The sequence below is a fragment of the Pleurodeles waltl genome, chromosome 3_1, assembly GCF_031143425.1.
Source record: "Pleurodeles waltl isolate 20211129_DDA chromosome 3_1, aPleWal1.hap1.20221129, whole genome shotgun sequence".
NCBI lineage: Eukaryota > Metazoa > Chordata > Amphibia > Caudata > Salamandridae > Pleurodeles > Pleurodeles waltl.
The window spans coordinates 1,690,644,222-1,690,666,145 of record NC_090440.1 but is presented as its reverse complement, the minus strand read 5'-3'; the positions used below and the strand labels follow the sequence as shown (position 1 = coordinate 1,690,666,145).

General features: G+C 45.0%; 1 protein-coding gene across 1 annotated transcript in view; it reads left to right on the top strand.

The window, feature by feature from the left end:
- LOC138283405 (lanosterol synthase-like) overlaps nt 1–21,924 on the top strand; it is a 204,966-nt gene that overhangs the window by 56,201 nt on the left and 126,841 nt on the right. The window contains exons 4-5 of the mRNA XM_069221371.1: nt 7,489–7,610; nt 11,108–11,204. Of these exons, the coding sequence (XP_069077472.1) occupies nt 7,489–7,610; nt 11,108–11,204 (219 nt within the window). The remainder of the gene's footprint in view (nt 1–7,488; nt 7,611–11,107; nt 11,205–21,924) is intronic.

The window sequence follows — 21,924 nt, the reverse complement described above, 5'->3', positions numbered from 1 at the left end:
GGTGTCGTGGTCCTGTGGCGGTGCCTCCTGTCCACTAGCTCTGGCGGAGGTGGTGGGCTGTTCATCATCCAGGCTAGTGTCAGGGGCACCTTGTTGTGCCACAGTGTCCCTCCTGGTGTCCACAAGGTCCTTCAGCACCCCTACAATGGTGACCAGGGTGGTGTTGATAGACTTGAGTTCCTCCCTGATCCCCAGATAGTGTTCCTCCTGCAGCCGCTGGGTCTCCTGAAACTTGGCCAGTACCGTTGCCATCGTCTCCTGGGGATGATGGTACGCTCCCATGATGTTGGAGAGGGCCTCGTGGAGAGTGGGTTCCCTGGGCCTGTCCTCCCCCTGTCGCACAGCAGTCCTCCCAGTTCCCCTGTTTTCCTGTTCCTTTGTCCCCTGAACCTTGTGCCCACTGCCACTGCCCCCAGGTCCCTGATTTTCTTGGGTTGGTGGGTTTGCCTGGGTTCCCTGTAGTGGTGGACACACTGCTGCTTGACGTGTCCTGGGGACAGAGGGATGGGCCCGCTGGGTGGGTGCTGTGCTGGTGTTTCCTGAGGGGGGAGGCTCTGTAGTGGCATGTGCCAGTGTCGGGGGAACCGACTGTCCTGAGGTCTCAGATGGGCCGGGCTGGTCATCTTGATCCAGTTGGACAGAGCTGTTGTCATCAATGTGGGCCTCTTCTGGGGGGGGGGATGGACATGTCTGGAACCTCCTGTCTGGTGACGTTGGGTAGGGGTCCTGCAGGGGTGTAAAGGCATGATTATTGCATCTGTGTGTGCCATCGTGTGGAATGGGTGGGTGACCCTGTACTCCAGTGCTTGCATTCTTGTCTAGGACCTTGTGTGATAATTGGTTTGGGGTCTGGGTGAGTATCTGTGGTGGACATGCTTTGGTGATGGGTGTCCATGCTTTGGTGCAGCATGCAGGGCTTGGTGTTGGGATGGGTGGGTTGTGATAGTGGGACATTTGTGAGGTGTTGGAGTGATAGGGGTGATGGTGAGGGTGGGGTATGTGATAGCATGCAGGTAGGGTGGGGGATGTAATAGTTAAGATTTGACTTACCAGAGTCCATTCCTCCTGCTACTCCTGCGAGGCCCTCAGGATGCAGTATAGCCAAGACTTGCTCCTCCCATATTGTTAGTTGTCGGGGAGGAGGTGGGGGTCCGCCTCCAGTCCTCTGTACTGCAATCTGGTGTCATGAGACCACGGAAAGCACCTTCCCCCGTAGGTCGTTCCACCTCTTCCTGATGTCATCCCGTGTTCTTGGATGCTGTCCCACTGCGTTGACACTGTCTACGATTCTGCGCCATAGCTCCATCTTCCTAGCTATGGAGGTGTGCTGCACCTGTGATCCGAATACCTGTGGCTCTACCCGGACGATTTCCTCCTGCATGACCCTGAGCTCCTCCTCAGAGAACCTGGGGTGTCTTTGAGGTGCCATGATGTGGTGTGGGTGATGTGTGAGGTGGTGTATGTTGTGATGTGTGAGGGGATGTGTTTGTGTGTGTTGTCTGAGGTGCGTGCATGTTGTGTGAGTGATGATGTTGTGTGCCTGTGGATGTTAGTGTTTTTTCTGGTGGTGTCTCTCTCTGGGCTTCTTTCTCAATTTTGGGCGTAAGGGTTTGTGGGTGATGTTGGTGTGTGTTTTATATTGGATTGGGTGTGTGGGAGTGGTGTGTGTATGTGTATCAGGTGTGTGTGTATTTTGAATTGTCCAATGTGGTTGTGTTTTGTAAATGTGTGTGTATTTTGAGCGCGGCGGTGTGTACCGCCAATGGTTTACTGAAGTTGAAAGATCCCCACGTGGATTCGTGGGTCGTGATAGTGTGGACGTATTCCTGTTGGCGTGACGGAGGAGGTTTTGTTATCGCCAGTTTATCACTGACCTTTGGTGTGGCAGACTTGTGTGGGTGTCTGGATTTTGGCAGATTCCGGGCTGTGGGTCGTAATAGCTGAAGGGGTATTCCGCCGCTGCAGCGGTGTGTTGGCAGTCTTACCACCAATGTTGTAATGAGGGCCTATGTGCCTTTGAGCCTGCTTGATAAAGATCTATAACACATATTGACATGTAACGTATTAATATCTAACAATAGTTAGTGGGAAGGTAGGGTACTAATTTGTGAACTGTGATGAATTCAGTTTGTTTACTGAACTTGGACCTTCATGTGGGAGTGCTCTGTCTGTCGCTTTAGACAGTATATTAGGCTTCTCCATTGAGTAGTTTGTAAGCTACTGGTAGCTATCCACAGGGGCACAAGAAAGGACTCTGCAGCACATGGAGGCTCCTTACACTCCAAGGGGCCCACTGTTCAGCCTTAACAGCTGAACAGTAGTAACAAGTCTGTTTCCCTGGCTAGCTTTTTCCACGCATGTGTTACCACGCATGCATCATTACAACGAATAGCCTTTACCACGCATACCATTACAACAATTGTAATGGTATGCATGGTAATGGCTATGTGCTGTAATGATGGTGAAGGCTATTGGCGTTTTTAGAGGAAATGGAAACATCATTCTGTTTCCTCAGTACGAGCTGTGACGTGACTTAGGAGTAAGGTAAAGGGGATTGGGTCTGGGGCACTGTTTTAGGGAGGGGCGGATGTTGGGGGTTAGGTTGTAGGGCAGGGATAGGAGTAAGATAAGGGGGATTGGGTCTAGGGTTTGGGGGTACTCTTTTAGGAAGGGGCCGGGGGCTTAGGTTTTAGGGCTTGGGTAGGAGTAAAGTAAGGGGGATTGGGTCTAGTGGGTGGAGGGTACTGTTTTAGGGAGGGAGTGGGGAGTTAGGTTTTAGGCGGGGTAGGAGTAAGGTAAGGGGGATTGAGTCTGAGGGATACTGTTTTAGGTAGGGGTGGAGGGTTAGGTTTTAGGGCGGGGTAGCATTAAGGTAAGGGGGATTGGGTCTGGGGGTACTGTTTTAGGGAGGGGGGTGGGGGGGTAGGTTTTAGGGCAGGGTAGGAGTACAGTAAGGGAGATTGGGTCTAGGGGGTAGGGGTACTGTTTTAGGAAGGGGCGGGGCTAGGTGTTGGGGGCAGCAGTAAGGTAAGGGGGATTTGGTCTAGGGGGTGGGGGGTTAGGTTTTAGGGCAGGAGTAGGTTTTCAGGATTAGGGTGGGGTATTGGGTCTAAGGGTGGGGGTACTGTTTTAGACAGGGGTGAGGGGTTAGGTTTTAGGGTGGGGTGGTTTTCAAGCTTGGGGGGTATTGGGCATGGGTGGTATTGTTTTAGGGAGGGGTGGGGGTTATGTTTTAGGGCGGGGTCGTTTTTCAGATTAAGTGCAGAGAAGGGGTTGGGTTTGGGGGTCAGGGGACTGTTTTAGGGAGGGTTGTGGGGTGGGGTGGGGTTTAGGGCAGGGGTAGGTTTTCGGGATTAGGGCGAGGGGATTGTGTCTGGGATGGGGTAACTGTTGTAGGGAGGGGTTGGGGGTTAGGTTTGTGGGGGTGGTTTTTGGGCGTGGGGTATTGGGCCTAGGGAGGTACTCTTTAATGGATGTGGCAGGGTTATGTTTTAAGGTGGGGCAGTTTTCAGGTTAAGTGCAGAAGGGGGTTGGGCTTGGGGGTGAGGGGACTGTTTTAGGGAGGGGTGGTGGTAGGTGAGTTAGGTTTTAGGGCGGGGTAGGTTTTCGGGGTTAGGGCGGGGGGATTGGGCCTGGAGGTGGGGGTATTGTTTTAGGGAGGGGTGGGATTAGCTTTTAGGGCTGAATGGTGGTTTTTGGGCTTGGGGATTATTGGGCCGGTGGGGGGACCTTTACCACGCATATGCCTTTAAAACACATGCTTTTACAACATAATTTGTTGTAAAGGCATGTATTGTGAGGTGTATACATAGTAATGGCATTCTCGTTGTAACACACTCATGGTAACGATGTGCGTTGCAACGGAATGTGTGGTTCCAACATAAAACCCAGCCAAAGGCCAATGAATATCTGTAAGATATAGGAGACTCGGTCCCTCATCAAGCTATTTTGGGGAAGGAGAGGGTCACCATTTTGTGTTATGCAACTGGCTTTCCAGCTGCCTCTAAGCAGATCTCCTATGTGCAAACTAGCTCCATGAAATAGAACGTTTTGCTCAGTTAAATTAATATATAAGTGATGTTAGAAATTGGGTACCTAGTTGGCAGAGGTTTGTACCTTGTCCAAGTAGGGACCACAATTCTAGTCAGGGTAAGTCAGTTAGACTCCCTAAATAAACCTGCGCTCCCCCCCTGGTAGTTTGGCACAGAGCAGCCAGGCTTAACTTAGAAGGCAATGTGTAAAGTATTTGTGCACCACTAATTTACAGTAACACAGTGAATGATACCACAAAAAGGACTCAACATCAAGTTAACAAAATAGAGAGTATTTATCTGTTGCAAATAAGACCAAAATGAAAAAAATCCAATAAACCAAATCCAGTAAACCAATCAAACGTTATGCAGTGGTGAATAAATTGTTAGTTTCCAGGATTAGTCTGTTTACTAAGGGTTTATCCGATAATGTGGATGTGCTTACTGTTGCTATTTCCCTTGATACCAGAGGAGAGTCTCTCATCAAAATAAAAATAAAAAGTGTTCCAATCAATAAAGCGAGCGAGAGGTATGGCCTGTCCTGACGCTTGCCGAGAGTGCAGCAGTGTGTTGTGCTCAAGCCTCCGATAAAAAATAAAAAGTGTGATGCTCCTATTAGCAGTGTTACCATGCAGGCGCAAGGGGCTCTCTTTCCCGGCTCTCTCGGCATCCGTAGGGAAGGTGGAGGCGCCCCACTTGGATGGATGGTATTGCGGCTGTTGCGGCTTCCTGGGGATGGGGAGCTACCGACTTGTCAGAGAGGCAGGGGATGCAGGTGGGCTGCCTGATCTGAAGTCACCGCCCCACCGGAGTGGAGTCGCTGTGCAGCGGCTTGGCTGGTGCAAGGCCTGCTTCACCAGGGGTCAGATCAGAAGTAGGCAGGGGTTGAGGCCTGATGCAGTCGGCACTGCCAGTGGGTTGTAGGTGAGCCCCATGGCCGTCCTGTCTAAGCAGGGCTCAAAGCATGCAGGGGGAGCTGTTACCCATGTGGCCGATGCTGCTTCTGTGGTGAAGGGGAGCCCTGTGGTCGTGCTTTGAGTTGAAGAAAGCGTGGTCCACATACAGCAGGGCACCAGGCAGTCCCAGCGGCAGTCCACTTGCCATAATCCTGCAAGGTGTGCTTGATGCAGGGGCATGGTATTGGCAGCCGAGAAGGTTTCAGCTTCCAGAAGGGGGAACAGCATCAGTAGTGCAATCCTGAAGCAGGCTCACTAGCTGTGCAGGAATCCAACAAAGCAAAGCATGTGATTCTTATTCTTGATGTCCAGGGGTGCTCTTGGAGTGAGAGGCATGCAACTGAGTTGCGAGGTCCTTGATGTCCTGGGGACCTCGAGGGAAAACCAGCTGCAAGACAACCAGCTATTGGAGATTCTTCGGGCAAAGGTAACTAGAAGTGCCCAGTCCGTGACTTGCAGGATGATGCAGCAGGCCAACACACAGAGCACAGCAAAGTGGCAGTACCTCCTACAAGTCAGCACAGGGCAACACAGCAATGCAGAAAACAGTGGCAGTCCCTCCTGGTAGCACAGCAGTCCTTTATCCTGGCAGGGTGTCCTTGTTCCAGTAGAATTCTGATTTTCTGAGATTTGGGGTCCAGCCTTTATACTTTGGTGCCCAGGTTCTGGAAGGTTGGGAAAGGTTTGAGACCTTCCTTTGAATTCCACAAGGTCCCTTTCCTGCCCTCGCTGGATCCAGACACTAGGCAGGGGGTTATGCAGCCTTTTGTGTGAGGAGAGGTACAGCCCTATTCAGAAGTCAGCTCTTCCCTCCCACCTAGCCCAGGAAGACCCACCAGGCTGGTGATGGGCCATCAGTATGCTAATGCCACACTCAAGCTCCCTTCGTGTGTGACTGTCTAGTGGGACTACACAAAGCCCAGCTGTAATCTACCCTATATGTGTATTCGGAGACAGGCAGAAGCACAAAATGGTTAAAGTAAGAAAATGCCAACTTTCTAAAATTTAAAATCCGACTTCACCATGAGTTGCAATTTTAAATTGTGAGTCCAGAGACAACAAACTCCACATTCTTATATCTTCCATTTGGAAGTTATCCTTAAAAGATGTTTTAAGGCAATCCCAATGCTATGCTATGGGAGAGATGGGCCTTGCAATAGTGAAAAATGAATTTAGCAGTTTTCCCTACCTGGACATGTTAATTTTAAGAAGCACGCATCCAACCTTTCGTATGCACTGCACCATGCCTTTGGGTTTAACTAGGGCCTACCCTAGGGGTGCCTTGCGTGCAATAACAGGGAAGGTTTGGGCCTGACAAGTGACACTTGCCAAGTTGAAATGGCAGAATAAAAATGCACAAATAGGCTCTGGGATGGCAGGCCTGAGACATGTGGGAGATGCTACTGTAGTGGGTTGCACAATCAATGCTGCAGCCCACTAGTAGCATTTAATTTACAGGCCCCGGTCACGTTAGGGCACTTTATTAGGGGCTTACAATTAAATTAAATATGCCAGTTGTGGAGAAGCCAATGTTACCATGTTTTAGAGGCCAAAGCACCTGCCCTTTAGCACTTGTCAGCAGTGGTATAGGGCACAGATCCCTACAGGCCAGCAAAAATAGGTCAGAAAAACAGGAGGTCCGAGGGCAAAACGTTTGGGGAGACCATGCCAAGGATGCCGGGTCTAAAAAGTGCCAAAATAGTTCATTCAAGACACATGTATTTTCAGAACTCATAAGCTGATATTTGGAGAAATAAGTGACTGCATTTTCAAAATATCTTTAAAGTTGATTTTGTAAATCATGTGGGGAATTTATTACTAATATTATGACTTTCGTGACAAAGGCACTGGGGCTGTGGCTGTCATGCATGTATTACCTGTGTACAGGTATTCCAAAGTGACAAAGCCTTTTTAACATTACTGCTGGGAACCCTGCCTGATGCACTGAGTTGATAACTACTGGTAATCTTGCGCAGGGTGGACGCTAATGTAATTGTGCCTGATGTAGTCCCTATTAGAAACCTCATATTGGTAGTAGATCACAATGATTTTAATTGAACCTATGTAGCTCTTATTACACAAAAGGTTAGAGACCCCTGCACTACACTAAAATGCATATATATTAAAATAATCCCCAGATGTCTTAATGATTACTTGCTACCAATAATTTAGCAGTACTCTTCGTGCTATGTTGCATGTCATGCTGTGCATGGAAGTTGATCACGTAGAATGTTTTGGATACTCTTGCAGAAAGATAATCTTTCTTGGTTTCATGATAAAGTTTTTGCAACTAACATTTTGATTGCTTAGCTGTATGTAATGAGGCGAGTCCATCCATGCAGAGTTAGTGCACTGTGTAATCATTACTAAAGTCCTTGTGGGGAGAAACTTCACAATTGTTTGTCTCTTGGGAAGCCACCACTACTTTATCTAGGAGAAGTAGCCTGTTCTTTTAGAAACCATTCAAAGTTCAATGCTTTTGTTGACTTTTTCTTCAATAGACACATAGAGGACAGGTCAACAGTACTTGGCACAGCCTTGAACTACACCAGCATGAGAATCCTAGGGATTGGGCCAGATGACCCTGACTTGGTACGAGCAAGGAACAACCTTCTGAGCAAAGGTGAGCAGTGGGGCAGCATGTCTCCAAAGAGAGAAAGCAGAGGTCTTCACCATGAGCATCTTTCTACATAAAGCAAGAATGATCTGCACTCACAGCATATATTATAACGTATATGACAACTGTGTCTTTCATTAATACCGTTCATATTTTTTAAACTTCTTTTTAACGAGTTTTCTCAAACATATCCAACAGCACCACAGTACACATCATGAGCTTGGTGAAATACCAGAGGTAATCGAACAAGGTATAGGATGTGCATGTTTCAGAGCCAGAGGGAAGCATAGGCAGCACAGACAAGTGTGGGCGCATAGTTATGAGAGAAGGGAGAGAGGCAAGTCTGGGGTGACCAGTAAAAAACAAAAGGGCGCACAACTAATGCACAAAGTGACTGGTCCCTCATGACACCTACGTAGGGCATCATTGTTGTAGAAGAGGAGATCATACTTATATAGCGCCTATAATGCAGGCGAGCGTCTGGAGCTGGGGTCGGGAGGAAAATGCTGGGGATGAAGAAGGCACTGAGCTAGGGTTGTAATGGTTGACTGGTGAGTGAAGCAATAAGTGAGACTGCGTGGCAGTCAACAGGTCAAGGGCACAAGTCAGGGAGGCAGGTTCTGCACTGGGGGGGGGAGTGGCTGAGTTGGGGGTATCAGAGGCAGACCCTGTGGATTTGACGACCTCAAGCAAGGAATCACATTGATATGAGATTGGAGATTTCCAAAGGCCCTGCAGTTCTTCTGACTGCAAGGCTGTGTCCTCCACGGCCCCCATTTCTCCACTGATCAGGCAAGTGGCCGATAGGGGGCCTTTGACTTCCAAGCACATGTGATCCCTTGCTTTGCTAAGAGAAATGCCAGATCAAGAAACCTGATGACTGCCCTGTTTTTTTAGTATGTTGGAACAGACCAAGGGTGCACACATGGCAGGTGTACAGAGATTGAATCCCAATGGTGCAAGAGAGGTGATTAATAATAGACAGCCAGTAATCAGTCAGTTGAGGACAGGACCAAAACATATGTACAAAATTCACATCCTCACACAGGCAGCGAAGGCAGGAGGCATAAGTGCGGTGGATGAACAGGTTGATCTGTTCAGGAGTGAGATGGGCTCTTTGCAAAATATAGAACTGTATTAGTTTGAAATGGCACATTCCAGGAGACAGTAGCAGGATAAGTCAAATTTGCGGCACACTCTGTTGCTGCATGCCCACTGCAACTGAGCTGCGAGATAGAAGTGTTTACCCTCAAACAATCCTGTCAGTCGGCAAGCATAGTTTTGTTAGTGCCACACAGTCACGCGTGCTATGCCAGAGGTAATCACCGAGCAGACGTTCAAGTGTAGTGAAGAAGGGTTTCCTCAAGTAAATGGGGACGTTGACCAAAACAAAAGCATGGTGTCATCAACATTTTAAATAGAGCAATACGCCCCACCCCTGACAACAGCAAAGCTAGCGGATCATATTCAGCTGCCATTGCACCAGCTCCTCTCCCAGCCGGAGGGTGGGATTCGCTGTTCCAGCTTGTAAGGGGAGGAGTCAAGATTTGCCCAGATTTACCCAGAGGCCTGAGACAACAGCAAAATTAGTGAGGAGTTGTTCGATCGCAGGCAAACCTGTACATATAATAGCAGGTCATGGGCGCAGAGAGAGGTGGCAGGTTTTCCATCTCCCATCGGTATCCCCCAGTCTTGTTCCTGAACTCAGAGCTCATGCACCAGGGGCTCCATAGCCAGAGAGAAGAAAAGTGGGGAGAACGGACAGCCTTGGCGACTGCCACAGTGATACAGATAGGTTCGGAGATGTACCATGCTGGTCTTGACTTGGGCCAGTGGCGCAGTGTATTAGAGCTTGATAAGCCAGAGCAAGCCAGGGCCTAAGCCATACATGGCCAGCATAGCGAATAGGTATTTCCATTTCCGGGAGTCAAAGACCTTTTCCAGGTCCAGTACCAGACAGCCAGATCATGGCCATTAGTCCGGTGCCTGTTCCAGGATGCAAATAAGCAGCATAAATTCAGGGATGTGCTGCAGCCCGCCATGTAGCCACTTTGGTCTTTGTGGATCAGGTGTGGAATCACTGGCAGCAACTGATCTGCTAGAATTTAGCTGAGATTTTTTTTGTTCTTGTTAAGCAGCACTGAGATTGGATGGGTCACAGCCTGGCTTAGGTATGGAAATAATCAGTGCCTTAATATTCTTAATGGTTTTTGCAAGCCAGGACTGCATTCCAACAGTGAATATGCACTTATCTGTTGGGGCAAAATGCCCTTATGCACTTTGAAGCTGCATGCAGAGTTATGGCAAGGATGTCAGAATAGCTGTTTGAAGGCTCTGGGTGGTGAAAACTGATTGCCTCTCACATACTCTCCAACAAATGGAGTGCCAACACAATTTCAGAGTGGTCTTTCCAATTGAGTGTTCTAAGAGAGCTGCTGGTCGGAGTAGCCAAAAAATTTAACTACCCCATACTTGAAAAATACCTCTAATCAGACAGAGCGTTCAAATTGAGCAAATGCAACCTTCCTAAGATGAGTTCCTTCCACCCTCCTTCATCTATCCACCCATTTATCCTTTCATCTATTCATCCATCCCTCTGTTCATACTTTTACCTCTATATTTAACCACACATTGACCGTTCCACCCATCTCTACATCCATACACCCATCAATATGGTCATGTATCCATCTGTATTTTCCTATTATTTAACTTTTTTGTTTGTGTTCCCTTCCCTATGCATGCGAGCTGAAAGCTGACAACACTCTCTTAAAGTATTTCATAGCAGAGCTATTTATCAGCATTGTGTGTGCAGGCCTGCAGTCAGAACAGGCTCATAAACAAAAACAATTTTTATGTGAACCCAGTTCACCACCTTATCAGGCCCAGTGGGAGCCCCCGCTTAAGCTGCAAAAGTATGTGTGTGTGGGGGTTGGGGGGAGATTCCCTATGCCCTTGGGCACACCTGTTCCAGAGTTGGGTCCCAATCCTTGTAGCAGCCCATGAGATGGATAGTGTGAAGTTATAATTATTATTTTACATTTAGCAACATTAACCTTTCTGCCACTCTTAACAAGCAGGTGACTGTTAGCCTTGGAACAGGGTCTCCCTGTAAGTGAGTTAGTGTTGTGAAGGCTTGAGTCTCTTTCCATGAGCTACTGTCTATCTGTGGGAAGATCATCAGTGTTCAGTCTGTATTAGGTTCATAGCATCTCAGAGAGTGCTTACATTCCATTACCTGTGCAAGCTAACTAACATTTCCTAAAGATTTGGGGCCTGATTTATACTTTTTTAGCGCTGCATTTGCGTCTTTTTTTATGCAAAAACGGCACAAATTTACAAAGTTCAGTTATATTTTGTAAGTTTGCGCCGCTTTTGCGTCAACAAATGACGTAAATGCGGCGCTAAAAAAGTATAAATCAGGCCCTTAGATCTAACGTCTTCACCTCGATGCTTGAAGATCTATGGCCTCTGAACCCTGTGTGATTCTGTTCTCTCCTGCTCAGGTGGGGCTGTTGGCATTCCATCTTGGGGGAAGTTTTGGCTTGCCATTCTGAACGTTTACAGCTGGGAAGGGATGAATACAGTCTTCCCTGAGATGTGGTATGTATGTTCAGTGATTATGCTTAATCATGACAAACTTAATTGTTACGATGTGATTGCAGAAGATGGCATAAAAACAAATGCAGTATAAAAACAATGTTGTTACAAGATAGGTAATAATTTAAAAACATAAGAGGAGATAAAAACAGAGCAACTCAAACAAAGGCGTTACATCAAGACAAACATTATTGAAGTAAAAATAGTATATCAAATATTAATAAGTTCAGTTATAGCACCTACGAACAAGTAGTCTATATAAACAACATTTTTTTAATAAAGTGCACCCATAGTAAAAAATACATCTAAGTAATGAAAATGTGAGCTAATAGAAAAGCTAAAACAATACCAAAATCTGAAGAACCAAGCCATCAGCAAATTTTGAAACTATCGCTTGTTGTCCCTTTCTGATATTGTCTGGTAGAGCTTTCCATAATTTGGGCTCATTACCATGCATCTATCCTCTCTCCTCTTCTGAACAGGTCAGGGGATTAGCATAGAAACTGTCCCTAAAGAGCTAAAGAAATTCCTTTGCAGGAAAACAGTGCATTGTTTTGTGTGACAAGTATTTAGGGTCCAGTTTCCAAGCTTTTGAAAAAGCTCCTCTTTATCGTCAGGCAGTGAATGGATCTCAATACATTGTCTGCCAGTTGACACTTGCACAAGGAAAATAATTAGGTTGCAAGCTGCATTTTGAAATTTTTGCATTGGTTGGCAGGGAGTCCAGCATAAAGGAGACTGGCACAATCAAGCTTCAAATTAGCTCCTGAATGATGCTGCAAGATTTTCATCAGCAAAGAATTTTCATATTTTAGTCAAAATGTTGAAATGGAAAAAAGGGCACTATATCAGTTATCTAACCTATTAATTATTGCTTTTGATCTGCATCAATTTATCCCAACAATTTTCACTTTCAATTAGAGAGTTACATTTGGTGTTGCAATATGGTAGAAGACACAACAGACTTGTTAGATGTGACACCTTGGGTGGTCTTTCCCCTGAGTTTTTGTCTGCCTCTCTCCATTTTCTGACCTGCTTTTTGCTGGTTTTGTGACTCAGTGCACTTTACCACTGCTATCCAGTGCTAACATACTTGTGCTCTCTCCCCTAAATCATGGTAACATTTCTTAACCTCAATTGGCATATTTAATTTGCTTATAAGTCTCTACCAGAAGTGCACTACATGTGCCCAGGGCCTGTAAATTAAATGCCACTAGTGGGCTTGCAGCAGTTATTGTTCTACCCCTCCAGTAGCCTCCTAACCATGGTTCAGGCCTGCCATTGCAGAGCCTGTGTGTGCAGTTTTACTACCACCTCAACTTTTCATTTAAAACCCTTTGCCAGCCTTAAGCTACCCTTTTATTACACATACGTCACCCCTAATGTAGGTTCTCGGTAGCCCATAGGCCAAGGTGCTGTGTAAGGTAAAGGTAGGACATGTACTTTTGAAGTTTGCATGTCCTGGTAGTGAAAAACACCTACGTTTGTTTTTCACTACTGGGAGGCCTACACCTCTCAGAGTTTATCATTGGAAATTCCTCAATACGCTTTTAAGCTGTAATTCTTAATTAGGAAGGAGTAGCTGTTTAATTTTTCATATCTTTGCAATGGTAATGAGAAATCCTCTTTACTGGTGAAGTCAGATTTAACATTACTATTTTAGAAATGCCACTTTTGGAAAGTCGACATTCCTTTGCTCTTACAGCTCTGTGTGCCTGCATCCTGTCTCCAATACCTGTCTGGGGTGGGTGACAGCTACACTTTGTGCATTCCCGCTAGACAGCCACAATCACAGGAAGGTTAGGTGTGTCTGAGTACTCATCTGCATTCTGATGGCTTTTCCTAGCAGGAAGGAAGGGGAGGGCTGACACGTACATCTCAACAGGCAGTGCCTGTCCCCAAACAAAGGGCTGATAACCCCATGCTGATAGCCTGGAGCCAGGACTGGGAAGAAAGGACCTCTGTGCACTCCAAAGACGCTCTGAAGTTCCCCCGACTTCAGAGGTGCAACTGGATATAAGTACTGACCCATGACACCAGAACTTCAGTACACTTCTGGACCTCTGAAGACTCTTCCAGGAAGAAGGACTACTGTGCTGCTACTCTGCTGGACCTCTGCCTTGCTAGACTCTTACCTTGCTGAGCTGCCCTGCTGCCTGCTGTTTCCCTGCTTGAGTGAGAAGGACTGGACCTGCATCATTTGAACCAAGTGTGACTCCCAGGGCTTGCTGGATTGCCTCCTGTTTTATAAAGTCTCGGGGACACAAAAGACTTCCAACAATCCTGCTACAGCAGGTAGACTCTGCCAGCTGTGCGCCCTGCCCTGCCAAGTGGTGTCAGCCTAGTCCTGGGCCCTTAGAAGTGGGTTTTTGTGGCTGCTCCTACAAAGAAACCATGCATGAACCTTGTTGCGCCGATCGGACCTGACTCATCGCCTCTGCCGCCAATGCTTCATTACTGCATCAGTGCTGCTGTGATGATCGAAAACACTGCATCACCGTCGACGACAGAACACCACTGCTGCAAGGATTGGAGCACCGCGTTGCCCAGTGAGTGATGCATCGCCCCCCTCTGCGTGGCCTTAAATCAATGCATTGCCTTCATCCTCTGCATTGACGCCACCGCATCGCTTCACTGCTATCTGTAGTGCGACCCAGAACTGACCATCTATATTGTTGCGGCAGTCGGAACCAACACATCTCAAGGACCAAAGTACTTTTGCTCAACGTCCCTGCACTAAACTTATTGGCCTAATTCCTTTCATGCAAGATGGAGGAATTTAAAAAGTAGTGTCAACCTCAGCTCGTCTACCCTAGGGGTGGCAGTGGCATGAAGTGGGCACTCCTTCTAATTTACGTAATTTGCCCACCAGTCATGCCACCAAAAGTGGAGTCAGGAACTGGGGGTCAGCCTCCTCCACCATTTGGAGAGGCCTGTTTCGCATTTCAAAGGCGGCAAGGCCTTTGAAGCTTCCTTCCCTGGAATGTCCATCCTGCCTAGGGGAGGAGGTCACATCTCTGCCCAGAGCAAGCATTTGTTCTGAGGATCTGCTCTCACCTCAGAGGACCAAAACTCTGTCTTGAGGTGGCAGTACTGGTTTTGACTAGTCAGTGCCCACACTATGAGTTGATAGGTTTTTCAGGGGGACCCTCTAATGTGCCCTCTGAGTGTATGTATTAATATAATAATATATCACTGGATTCATCGTGGGTTTATTAATATGTGATGTTTGATACCAAACTTCATTATTGTCAGTGAAGCCATCATGTAGATTATTATGAAACTCATAATGAACAGTGTCCAGCACTTGCACTTAAAATGGCTTCACTGTTTACTTACTATGTCTGAGAATCGACAAAGACATATCAGGACCATATCTGCTCATGCAGGTATTCCTCACATGTAATATAATACACCCTGCCCTTAGGACTGAAAGGCCTGCTAGAGGGGTGACTGAATATATATTGCATGCAGTGCAAAGTGGAAGGGGCACACAGGCTGTGTGCCATGTCCTGATTTCATTTTGATTCTGCACCAAGACACGTAGCCTGAGAAAGCAAAACTGTGTGCAACACTGTGTGCACTTAGTGAGGGGGTCCCTCAGGCAGGCAAAATTCATGCTGCAGTCCTCAAGGGCCTTCCTTTAGTACCCCATGCCCTTGGTACCAGGGATACCATTTACTAGGGATTTAAGTTGGTATACTTAAAGTTTTGCCAATTGGTAAAAACAACTCTGCAGTTTTAGGGAAAAAGATCTGGCAATGGGGATCTGTTTAGTTAGGGCCCAGTGCACTTTCAGTCGGAATTGTACCAGAAACCAGACAAAAGGTGGGGGGTTGCCATGTCAAGAGGGGCACTTTCCTACATTAGCCAAATGTGCCTTTCGGCAACTGTGACCTGATTGTTAATGGCTGTCCTGTGGTGAGACGTGTATTGCTCCCAGACAGTGTACTAAAGACTTGGGTGTGGGTTGATTATTTTCCCCCCTGACTGGATGGTCATCTGGGCTGTGCCCAAGAAGTTAATAAACTTCAAAAGGTGACTTGCCTGTCACAAGTAGATGTAATTCATACATAAATCATGACCTGGGACAAAAAGCTGTGCAACACTTTCTCAATAGAAGGCCGGCAAGTCTGTGGGAGCGCACAGAAATGCTGATCGAAATGATTAATCTGATCCTTGTTAAAAAAAAAATTCTTTTAAATAAAGAATGGTTTCGACAGAAACAAGGGGTGGCGATGGGCTGCAGATTCTTCCCCTCATATGCAAATCTCTTTATGGGGTGGTTTGAAGACAAGTGAGTTTGGCGTCCGGAGTCGACCCAAGGGCAGACATATATATTGAATTGGGGACGCTATATAGATGATTGCTTCATGGTATGGACAGGGAATGTAGAGAAATTGATTGAATTTTGTGACTTCTTGAACTCAAATCTTTTGAATGTTAAATTCACTTATCATTACAGTTCCAAGGTCATTGAGTTTTTTGATGTAGAACTCTTCATTGATAATGACAAGATACATAGTAGGTTATTTCGTAAGGCCACAGCGTGTAATTCTATTTTACATGCTGCGAGTGCACATCCGAAACATCAGATTGTGTCAATACCTTACGGTGAGATGGTAAGAGCCCGACGCAATTGCATTAAGGATGATGAATTCCTAAATTGTGTTGATGAAATGAGTATGAGATTCAGGACACGAGGTTACTCTAAACATGTAATTAGGAAAACGCAGCACAGGGTAAGGCAGATTGCTAGGAGTGATACATTGAACTTTAGGAGCCAAGGGAAAGTCAGTAGAGAATCAGATAAGGTAAAATTTGTTGCAGATTACACTAATGCATCTCTGTCCCTGAGGAGAATTGTTAACAAGCACTGGAATATCTTATATCAAGATGAGACTTTAAGGAACTTCATATCAAATAAAGTAGTAATTACATTCTGCAATGGTAGATCCTTGAAAAGTATTCTTAGTCCTAGTTTCCCGATGATCACACCTTCAAAGACTTGGCTATCCACGCGTAAGGCAGGCTTTTTCAAATGTGGTCAATGTGGAGTATGCCGTTTGGCCTGCCATGGCAACAAATAATTTTCTGCAAATGGGGACCATGTCTTTAGGATCAAGTCAGTAATTGATTGTAACACTTCCTTTGTTATCTACTTAATATGTTGCAAGTGTACCCGCATCTATATTGGGAGTACTATCCGCCCTCTTAAAATTAGGATTGGTGAACATGTTATGGCACTTAAGAATGGAGATGAGGGATATCCTGTACTGGCACACATTTTGGCGTGTGAGTCACAGGGTACTTGAAACAATTTTAAATTCTTTGGTTTTGAACATGTCCCTAGAGACCCAAGAGGAGGTAATAGGGAACTCACTCTTTGCAGAAAGGAGGCATTATGGATAATGCGACTAAAAGCGGTGGAAAGTGGCCTCAACTCAGATAGAGAATTAGAATTTTTTGGGGGAGAATAATCTGTTTTTATTTATTTGATTTACGTGTAATTATTTACATAAAGACTGTTTTATATTTCTGCTGTTATTTATGATCGTATGTTACTCATGACATATTTGTAATTTTTACTAGCAGGTGATATTTCATCATAACACACTTGCGGTTGGAAACATGCATTATTGACCATACTCCTTTTCTCTAAGCCATATTTATCACATGGCTTGACACATTTTTTCATTGTTGGTCGATTATATCGTGCTCTTTGGAACTTCTTTTTTCGGATTATTCAATTGGTTCTGAATATTTTTACATACTTTGACAAGTTTTTCAATCCATTCTTTCAATGCTAAATATGTCAGATTTGCAGCATTTTCTTCATTATGTTGCGGGAATATTATTTTCTTTGTTGTTCTAACATTAACGATGTTATCAACACACCAATATGGCTTCGAAATAGCCAAGACTTACTGGTTCGTTTTCTGCTTCCTGTCAGATTTGTAGCATATTCTGCATAATGTTGCGGGAATCTGTTGCTGCCGTTGTTATCAACACACCAGTACGGCCCCGAATTGGTTGAAACTTACTAGTCCGTTTTTTGTTTTCACATGTTTTCTATGTTCAGGGTTTTGATTAAAGCACTTCCATCTTTACCGTTGTGGCCAGCGTACTCGCGGTCGTGACAAGAATGGATTTTCTTTGACTTTGAGGATATGCCATAGACGGGTAAGTTTGTGGTTACGATATATTTTTAGCATTATTGCTTTTTTAATGGAACTAGGTTGTGCTTATAGGCGACTTATTATTATTATTATTATTACGCTTATTATCTGTGTTTTTTATTTTTGTTACTTACTCTGAATTCTTGATACTATTGGCACAGAGTGCAGGTAAATGTACATGACGTCGGTTTTGTATCCAAATTTGAGGACTTATCATTTGATATCTGATCAGGTATTGGCTGATCTTAGTTTATTTGGACTTTACCGGAGCAGGGGGATATACATGTATGTAGTTGATTCACATGGTGGTTTTCTTGGGATATCTATGTCCATATGTGCCCACTATATTGAGGAGTTTTTTGCTCTATGGTTCTCACTCTTTAATGGTTGCTTGCTATATTTTGGCGTCCAAGACTCTTACTTTGGAGTCTTTTTCTTTGGGTCTTCACTTTTGTTTTTTGGTAGCAGTAGCAGTGTCATTAATTGCATCGTGCTTTCCACTTCAAGTGTTCTGTTTGGTGAAATTTCAGCCCTGAAGAAGTCGTTGGGGAAATTTCCCCTGAGACGAAACACGTGTTGGCTGTTTGTGCATGAACTTCATCAACGGTGTACTGGAGAGTTTTGTTTTGCTTTACCACATGAATATGATGTATCCAACTGAAGAATTCTCATCACTTTATGGAACACAGATAATTTCTTGAATAAAATTACAAGGACTGGAAAATACATCAAGAACTGTACACTGATTTTTTTCTTTGGACTTCCAACAATATTATGGAATGTATGTAATGTTTGTGGCATTTTATCTCAATTAGTTTGTTTACTTTTGTATGAGTGCCTCACGCATGTTCCTGATCTTTCTTTTTTTTATAAAATATTTTTTTATTTGGAAAAGAAAGAAAATTAATTCCAAAAGCATTACAAAACAGGGAATTTGATCAATGAAAGAGAAAAAGAAGCAACACAAAAAAGAAAGGAAAGAAGAAAAAAAAGACAGAACAATCATATTCTAATTCATAGCAATTCAGATTAGTCCTAAAGAAAAAAAAAACCTTTTACAGCCCCACAAATGGCCATTAAAGTGTCCAAACCCATTCTCGAAACTGCCCCCATATCGCCTGTCCCTTTCTCCCCGCACGTCTCCCCTTCTGTTCATACAAGGCCACCTCCAGGTGATAAACCGATAATAATTTACCTAGCCACTGTTGAAAAGTAGGGGGCCATGGATCCAGCCATGCAGATGAAATGCACAATTGGAATACCGCCATTGCCATAAATATAAAAGCCCTGTGTGTTTCCCCCCTCTTTCTCTGCGATCCCTAAGACCACAATTTCAGGGGTAAGCTCTACATCATATCCAACTACCCCCTTTAACACCTGCTGGACCCCTTCTTTCAACGTGATCAATTTTCCACACGTGGCAAACATATGTGTGATATCTGTTCCAAATGCGCCACATCTCGGACAATGTATTCCCTCCAATCCACCCCATTTAGCTATTTGGGCTGGGGTATAATATAAGTCATACAGTGTCTTCTAATGCTGTGTCTGTAATGCTGAAGACAATAACATAGTATATCCAAGCTCCAAGGATTAAAAAAACTTGATGCCACCCTTGTTGAGCTTGCCATCCTACTTCTCGCTGTATTTCTCAAGATCATTACGTTGTTCCGACATTAGCGTTGAATAGATAGATCTTATTGATGTATTAGACTTTTCTTTTTGATTATATTCTCCAAAAGAGGATTTTTTGCAAACTCCTGCCCCCCCAGCTTTTTTGCTCAAGAAATCTCTTATCTGCAGGTATTTGAAAAAATCTCTCAGCTCGAGTCCGAACTGCTCCCGCAGATCATTGAATGACTTGACCCCTGACCCGTCATAAATATCTCCTAATTTTCGAATCCCTAGGAGGGCCCAGTTTGCAAAATAATAATCTTTAAATATCACGGGCAGGGACGGGTTATTGTCTATTAAGGTATAGTAGATAAACCTCCTGAGTCCAACCTTTGTGCGCCATGATCGCCATCATTTATAGGCAGCTTCCAGTACCTTAAACCATACTTTCTTGTAGTACCCAGGTTCCATATAGACCAGCAAGCTCCCATTAGCTATTGGACCAGTCAGCAGTTAATAAATATTTGGGCAGTATTCTGCCCCTATCTTACCCCGTTTCCCCCCCAACAGTGGCCACATATATTGAAAAGCCTGCTGCCAGCTGATATAATTTTAGGTTCGGGAGAGACCATCCCCCCTTTTCCCTGGGTAGCGACATAAATTTGCTCACCCTTCTACATTTGCCAAATGCCCATATAAATCTCATTACCAACCGATCCATGTCTTTAAACCGGGAGCTTTCAAAACCCAGTGGGATTGCTCAGAAAAGATACAGCAGTTTGGGGAGAAGGATCATTTTAACCATATTGCATCTTCCCATTATAGACATATGCAGATTATTCCAGCTGTTCAAATCCTGCTTTGCCTTTCCTAATATCGGGTCCAAATTTATACTGACAATCTCTTCCACCCTCCGGACAATATCGATACCTAAATACACCACATGATCCACCCGACGAATATCCTGTGTGGTCGTATGTCTATTAACCATTAGCTGGGTTCTCTCTTTATTTAGTAAGTACCCAGAAAACTTCCCAAATTTACTTGTCTCCTCTTCTATTTCTCCCAATGCTACATCTGGATTGGAGGTTATGACGGCTATATCATCAGCGTACGCCAAGACTTCTTTGTCCCATCCAAAACTGCAGACTGGCAAAATGGTAAAATTCCCTTCTAGCTGTCTAAGCAAGGGATCTATATATATTGCAAATAGCAATGGGGAGCATGGACACCCCTGCCTAGTGCCACGCCCTATTTGAATGCGATCAGATTGCCCTCCCATTAACTGTATCCGTACACCACAGGATTTATACATGGCTTTAATTGCCGAGATACATTTTCCACCAAAACCATAGACTTCCATTATATTCCATAAATAATCCCAGTTCACCGTATGAAAAGCTTTCTCAGCAACTAACAACACGACAGCCATAGGTTCTTCCGCCACCTCCAAAGCATCGAAAAGCGTAATAACCCTCCTAATATGTTGAGTGGTATCTTTTCCAGGGATAAACCTGTGTTGATTTGGTACTACTAATTTTTCGCTAACCATAGAAAGCCGGGCTGCAAAAATTTTTGAGTACATTTTTACATCACTGTTTCAGTGCAATTGGTCGCTATGAGCCCGGGTTCTGTGGTGTCTTCCCCTCCTTCAAAAAAACTACTACATTGGCCATATCCCAGGATGGGGGAGTTTTGCTACCATTTTGTATCCGGGTAAATAATTCCATCTTCAGGGGGAACAGTAGTGCTTTAAAGCATTTGTAAAATTGAAGAGGGATTGCATCGGGACCAGTAGCTTTCCCAATGGAGAGCTCTCGCATTGCTGCTTCTAGCTCCTCACTACTGATACCCTCCTCCAAAATCAACTGATCTTCTTCTGGGAGTTTGCTGCTCTTAATAGTGGTTAGAAATCCAAGCATTGTTTCTTCTGTAAATGAGGGTGTTGGATTGTAAAGCTCAGCATAATACTTCTGAAACACCTCCCTGATCCCGTCAGTGTCTACTATGATTTGTCCTTGCTGATCCCTAATTTCCCTGACGACCCCGGATGCTACCTTATGGCGTGCTCGTACTGCCAGCAGACGACCAGACCTCTCCCCATATTCATAGCTTTCAGTGCACTTGGTAAGGTATTTTCCCGCTATTGTTTTTGCTGAAGTTTCATTTATTGCTGCTTTTACAATAGCTATCTGCTCCAAAACGTTATTCGTGTCTTTCCCCTTGTCAATAACCGGGATCAGCTGATTTTCTGCTACTCTGAGTTTTATATATGCATCTTTAGTCGAAGCTTGAGTGTATCTCTGTCTCCTGAGGCTAAAGCTCAGCGTTTCCCCCCGTACACCGGCCTTTAAGGTGTCCCAGACAATCCCAAGTGGAGCAGTCCCCTGATTAAACTACAAGAATTCCCTTATCCAATTTTTCATAAAGGTGCAATATTCTGTATCATTAAGGAGCCCTCTCTCAAAAGTCCACTTTCTCATATTATACTCAAAGCCATCTAGATTGACTTCCAGTATTAATGGGTTGTGGTCTGCCATAAACCGTGGGTATAATTCCATACCGGCGCCTGCTAACAATTCAGGGGATATTAAAATATAATCTAGTTGAGCCAACTTCACATAGGGAGCCGAATAATATGTATACCTAGGGTCCGGTGCACATAGCTTTACCCAGGCATCCACTAACCCTAATTCCTTCTGCAACCCAACCACAGCCTTATATACCCGAGGCTTACGACCATGATACATCTTATGAGTGACATCAAACAAGTTTCTTAAGCCATCCCAGGGCCCATTAAGATTAAAATCATCGCAGAGAATATAAGGGGAAGGCCATTCCGCCAATTCCACCGCCAGAAAATCCATCACGGCGGGATCATCCGTAACTGCACCATATATAGAGCACAGGGTAAAGCAGCCTTCCCCATA